General features: G+C 39.5%; 1 protein-coding gene across 2 annotated transcripts in view; it reads right to left on the bottom strand.

Annotated features, from left to right (window-relative positions):
* The window catches only part of NUP205 (nucleoporin 205), a 93,073-nt gene that overhangs the window by 26,336 nt on the left and 60,336 nt on the right, over positions 1-6,401 (bottom strand). For both annotated transcript variants that reach the window (XM_008053038.1, XM_021709962.1), the window contains 3 exons: positions 5,940-6,201; positions 5,746-5,844; positions 1,165-1,313 (listed from right to left, as the gene is read on the bottom strand). In XM_008053038.1, the coding sequence (XP_008051229.1) occupies positions 1,165-1,313; positions 5,746-5,844; positions 5,940-6,201 (510 nt within the window). The remainder of the gene's footprint in view (positions 1-1,164; positions 1,314-5,745; positions 5,845-5,939; positions 6,202-6,401) is intronic.

A 6,401-nucleotide genomic window follows, 5' to 3' on the forward strand; every position in this document is an offset into this window, starting at 1 on the left:
AAAAAAATTTTTTTTTTTTTTAGTTGGAGTCTCACTCTGTTGTGCAGACTGGAGTGCAGTGGCCGCTCCCAGCCATTGCAGCCTCGACCTGCTGGGCACCGGCGATCCTTCCACTTCAGCCTTCCAAGTAGCTGGAACTACAGGCGTGCGCTACCACGCCCAGCTAATTTTTGATTTATTGTAGAGATGAGGTCTCGCTGTCCAGGCGGGTCTCGAACCTGCGGGCTCAGGCAATCCACTCACCTCAGCCTCCCAAAGGCACAGGATTACAGGCTGAGCCACCGAGCCCGGTTCATTAAAAATATTTTAACATAACAGAGAGAATACTACAGTTTTTATTTTATCCTATTTTTAAAAATCCTGCTTCCTTGCAAAAACATGATTAAAATGCTGTTTTAAAATGCTGTCATTTTTCACTAGGAAGAAGTTATCTTCTCACTGCATCATCACCAGTATAGTAATGCCAAAGAAAGTAAGGAAATAAAAATGTAGGCCGGGTTTGGTGGCTCAGCCTGTAATCCCAGCACTTTGGGAGGCCGAGGTGAGTGGATTGCCTGAGCCCATGGGTTCGAGACCAGCCCGGGCAAATTGGCAAGACCTTCTCTACAATAAATAAAAAATTAGCTAGGTGTAATAGTGCGCGCCTGTAGTTCCGGCTACTTGGAAGGCTGAGGTGGAAGGCTGAGGTGGAAGGATCGCTGGAACCCAGCCCATCGACACTGAGGTGGCCATGAGTGTGCCATTGCACCCTAGCCTGGGCAACAGAGTGAGACTCCAACTCAAAAAAAAAAAAAGAAAAAAAAAAAGTAAATTCTCCACAAAGCATTTAGACAGAAAAAGATATATTCAGCATAAAGGCAATTTATATAGTATTAGATTAACCAAAGGCCTGTATTAAGCAGTATTTCTGTTGTTTCCACCAGTGTTGGTCTACCAGCCAACTTCAAAATTAGCAAGATAATTTTGAGGAAATTCTAACAGAATAAAGCAAAACATGAATACATAAAACAGAAGTCCCAAATTATAGCAAATAAGCCAATTAATTACAATGTATTATAAAGTATAATTCTTAATATGTAACATACATATTAAATGTTGATTTAGTTTATACCTTAATAAGTCAACACGTTTATTCAATTACATAATTTAAACAGGTTCCTTTACCCTTCCAATCTCATGGCCATCACAAGCATCTCGACAGATCACTTCCATGAGGGCGGCACCATAACTTTCAATGATGGCTATATTTTCTCGTTGTAATTTACTAAATACATCTTCCGGAGCTGTCAGCCTTTCCCACATGGTTTTCTTGGCTAAAAGGATTAAAACAGAAAACACTCCAATAAAAAATGGTTTAATAACTGACTAGTGGCCAGGCGTGGTGGCTCACACCTGTACTACCAGCACTTTGGGAGGCCAAGGTAGGAGGACTGTTTTGAGTTCAGAAGTTTGAGATCAGCCTAAGCAACATAGCAAGAATTTGTCTCTAAAATTAACTGGGCATGGTAGCCCATGCCTATAGTCCCAGCTACTTGGGAGGCTGAGGCAGAAGCATCATCTGAGCTTAGGAGGTCAAGGCTGCAGTGAGCTGGGACTGTGCCACTACACTCCAGATTGATTAACAGATAAAGACCCAGACTTAAAAATAAATAAAAATAAAATAAAATCCAGACTCGGTGGCTTAGCCTGTTATCCCGCGCTTTGGGAGGCTGAGGTGAGTGGATTGCCTGAGCCCGCGGGTTCGAGACCCGCCTGGGCAACTTGGCGAGACCTCATCTCTACAATAAATCAAAAATCAGTCGGGTGTGGTAGCATGCGCCTGTAGTTCCAGCTACTTGGAAGGCTGAGGTGGAAGGATTGCTGAAGCCCAGCAGGTCGAGGCTGCAGTGGCTGAGAGCGGCCACCGCACTCCAGTCTGGGTGACAGAGTGAGACTCCAACTCAAAAAAAAAAAAAAAAAGCAATTATACTTTTTATGCAACCTAAAAGCCCCCCCAAAAAACCTTGCATTTCCACATGTATACAAAGGGTCCCTGACAGGTGAACTTTAATAACACAATGAACATATTTCATGCATGTACACTAAAATAACGATAGCACTGGGAAAAGGACAAGCTATTTTTTTTTAAACAAAATGTTAATCGTAGGACAAGCTATTATTAAAGAAATCAAAATGAATTATGATACTCTAAGATTCAGTATCCTGTAGTTATCCTGCTAATATATCTTTTATTGAGATCTTTGAGAATTTGGCTGGAAAGGATCAGGTACAAAGTAGACAAAAATTTGCCTTAAAAAAATCTGGATATTTTATTCTTTTTTTGAAAGTTGAAATATGAGAAATAAAAGCATTTGAGTGTTCAGTTATGGGCAATAAAATAAAAAAATAATAAATAAAAGAATACCCATCATAAAGCAAATTTATATTTTTTAAATATTATTTTATTTTAAAGATGTGGGATACAATTCAGGATTAGGTATACAAGTGGTCATTATGCAGGTCAAGTTTGGGCCTACCTTTGGTCCCCACTTTGCCTGGTCTGAGATCAGGTACTCTTATTAATGTTGTGCCCCTCCCAACATCTGTCAATCCTTCAGTATTACGGTAAGTGTTCAGGTTCACTTATGAGTGAGAACATATGGTATTCTGTTGTTTCTGTGATAGATCACTGAGTATGATAGACTCTAAATCCATCCAAGTTGCTGTGAAGTCATAAGTTTGTCCTTTTTGTTTTGTTTTGTTTTTGAGTTGGAGTCTGTCTCTGTCACCCAGACTGGAGTGCAGTAGCTGCTCCCGGCCACCGCAGCCTCGACCTGCTGGACTCCGGTGATCCTTCCGCCTCAGACTTCCAAGTAGCTAGAACTACAGGCGTGCACTACCACGCCCGGCTAGTTTTTGATATATTGTAGACATGAGGTCTCGCCAAGTTGCCCAGGCGGGTCTCGAACCCGCGGGCTCAGGCAATCCACTCACCTCAGCCTCCCAAAGGCGCGGGATTACAGGCTGAACCACTGAGCCCGGCTAGGTCTGTCCTTCTTTATAGCTGCATAATTAATAGTCCACCGTGTTATATTTTTAAAATCCAGTCCAGTTTTGACATAAAGCCACCTTAAATGTATAAGTTAGCTTAAATGATCATGCATTTTATATAAGATTCACATAACCCACTTAGAAAAGAGGCTTTGTGGGAAACTGCTGGGGGGTGGAGGAGGTACAGAGGGCAGGATTGGTAGTAGTAGGAAACTGCCAAGGGGGAGGGGGCATACTTCATCAACAAGGGTACCTGCATAATGAACGTTTGTATACCTATTCCTGAATTATACCCCACATCTTTAAAATAAAAAAATAAAAAGAGGTTTTATATCACAAATATTAAATCAATAACCTGTCTTTGAAATTAATCTTATAAAAAGTCTATTGTAGAGCTCCACTCAGTGGTTAAGCAGTGATTTGGCCAATTCAACTAAATGGAATATAAAAACAAAAATCAGAGAAAATGTTGGAAGTGGAGGAATCCCATTTCTGTTTGTCTATAAAAGTTCATGTCTACATAAAACACTTCTCTGAACAATTCTGTTATTTTGACTGACACTGCAAATATTCTCACGCATTATTTAAGTGGGTACTACATTTTTATAAATCTACCATTTGGCTGTTACATCTTCAGGTACTACATATGGAATAATTTACAATCACTACAAGGATAATATGAGATCCATGGTTTTTTGTACAAAAAGTCTGTGTACAAATACTATACGAAAGGGACTGACAGTAATGGGAAACTGCCAGGAGAGGTGCGATGGGGAGGTACATAACAGTAAGGGTTACCTGATCTCAAACCAGGTGAAGTGGGACCAAAGGGAAGGCCAAACTTTGCCTGTATGATGATCACTTATCTACCTAATCCTGAGTTATATCCCACATCTTTAAAATAAATAAAAATTAAAAAAATAAAATCACATATTGCATTGTCAAAAAAACAAAACAAAAAAAAAGTCTGTGTACAATATAACAAGCACCCATAAAAAAGAAGGGTACAAAGAAAGTTCATTATCAGAACTTCACAAATTCTTAACAAATAACAGAATAACCTTGGTATAGAGTATTATATATTGGTCTGTTGAACACTTAAAAACATTTTTTTTTTAATTGGAGTCTCACTCTGTCACCCAGGCCAGAGTTCAGTGGCATGCTTATGGCCAATGCAGCCTTGACCTTGACCTGCTAGGCTCAGATGATCTTTACACCTCAGTCTTTCAAATAGCTAGAACCACAGGCACATGCCTCCACACCCAGCTATCGAGCTGTCCATCTATTTATATATCAGGCTTGTGACACCATACCTGGCTATCTATCTTTATCTACCTACCTATCTACCTATCTATCTATCTATCGCAGAGACCAAGTTGACCAGGCTATCTATCTATCTATCTATCTATCTATCTATCTATCTATCTATCTATCTATCTATCTATCATCTATAGTAGAGACCAAGTTGCCCAGGCTGGTCTCGAACCCCTGGACTCAGGCAATCTTCTTGCTTTCCAAAGTACTGGGATTACAGGTGTGAGCCACTGCGCCCAGCTTTTCATCTCTGGAAACCAAAGGTTCCAGATTATCATTCTCAAAAATGCTAATTACATTTTAGAAAGCAGTATTTATCAATGTTATTTTTTGAGACAGGGTCTCACTGTTGTCCAGACTGGAGTACAGTGGCACAACCTTGGCTCACTGTAGCCTCTACCTACAGGACTCAAGTGATCCTCCCTGCTCAGCCTTCTAAGTAGCTGGGACTATAGGTGCATGCCACCACACCAAGCTAATTTTTTTTTTTTGATAGAGGTGAAGTCTTGCTATGTTGCCCAGGCTACAATACTTTAAACATGATTATCTTTTGACCAAGAAAGTCTGTTTCTTGGAATTTATCCAAAGAAAACCTCACATCAGTACAAAAAGATATACTACACTACTGACAAAGAGTTTATACTGGTAATGTCTTTTTTAGAAGTTCAATAGATAGACTCTATTAACCCTTTCGCATCTAGGAAAAAAAAGTGCAGTGAGCGGCCACATTCATTTAATTTTACATAAACATACTTTGAGGCTGAAGCAAATCTGACTGGCTTTCAATGTGAAAATAAAATATAAAAACTGTTTTTGGAGTTATTCTTAAACAGAACTTTTCTCTAATCCAAGAAGAATTACTAAAGAAAAACAGAATTATTATGTTTTATAAATGGAAATACCAGTACTAAAAACAGAATACTATAAACAGAATGATGTTATTTGTTTCCAAAGACTATCAATATACTAGAGCAATGTGAAAATAATAATAAAAGCGAGATATGTCATTGCAAACTTTGGAGGTAAGGTTAAGACTGTAATCCACAAGTTATCTTGGGGTAATTGCTGCAGCAGCAAACGCCACTGGGAAAAAGGGTTACAATAAAAGTGCATACTCTTTCACATGGAAATTCCACCATGAAGCATCCTTCTGAAAAATACAGGCGTAAGTACATAAAGCTAAAATACTACTTTAGAGTGGTCTTTTTCTTTTGCAGTACAATACTATATTAATAATTCTTAAAAACTAAATATTTGCCCTCAATGTTAGAGTAAGCACTTTAGTGACTACAATCAAGACTCATTTTTTACTGTGTGTTTATAGCCAAAAGCTAGGAGTGATTTTTTTTTAAAGTAACCATCTCTAAAACCAGAAAAAAATGGGAATCAATATAATTCTACCTGCTTCTAAGGTGTCTGGTTCATCTGGTCTCTGGGCAATCTGTAAGTAATAAAGCAGAGAGCCATACAGGTGAGTCCTTACTCGTTGAAATCCGCCACCTAGGGAGAAAGATGTAGTCACGTGAAAACCTTTTTCCATAAAAGTTAAAACAAATATAAAAACTTGTAAAATATAGAAAATTTAGATGAAAAACCTGTTTTCAAAATGAAGTCTAAAAGTTTCTTCAATATGATGTGAAGTGAAGAATCTCCAATAGAAGCAAAACCTACAAGCGGGCCCTCTGCAGGTGAGGTGAAAGAGCTGTCCAGCATAAAGGCATCATGGGTCTCTCCTGGTTCCGAGATCAAAGTCTGCTTCTTCTCTGTGCGAACCGCCTGGCTCAGGTGAGCTGTCAAGGTGAATACTGCTCCAGCCACCACTGGCATTAATTCCTGTGCTGCCTCATCATCCAGTATCTTAAAGTACAAGGGCAATCAGAGTGAGGATACTGCTTTCAGTTACAATCATTAATAAGTTGTAAATCCGCCGGGCTCGGTGGCTCAGCCTGTAATCCCGCGCCTTTGGGAGGCTGAGGTGAGTGGATTGCCTGAGCCCGCGGGTTCGAGACCCGCCTGGGCAGCAAGACCTCATCTCTACAATAAATCAAAAAATCAGC

This window comes from Carlito syrichta, unplaced genomic scaffold (genome assembly GCF_000164805.1).
Source record: "Carlito syrichta isolate Samal-C Ts95f unplaced genomic scaffold, Tarsius_syrichta-2.0.1 Scaffold287784, whole genome shotgun sequence".
Taxonomy (NCBI): domain Eukaryota; kingdom Metazoa; phylum Chordata; class Mammalia; order Primates; family Tarsiidae; genus Carlito; species Carlito syrichta.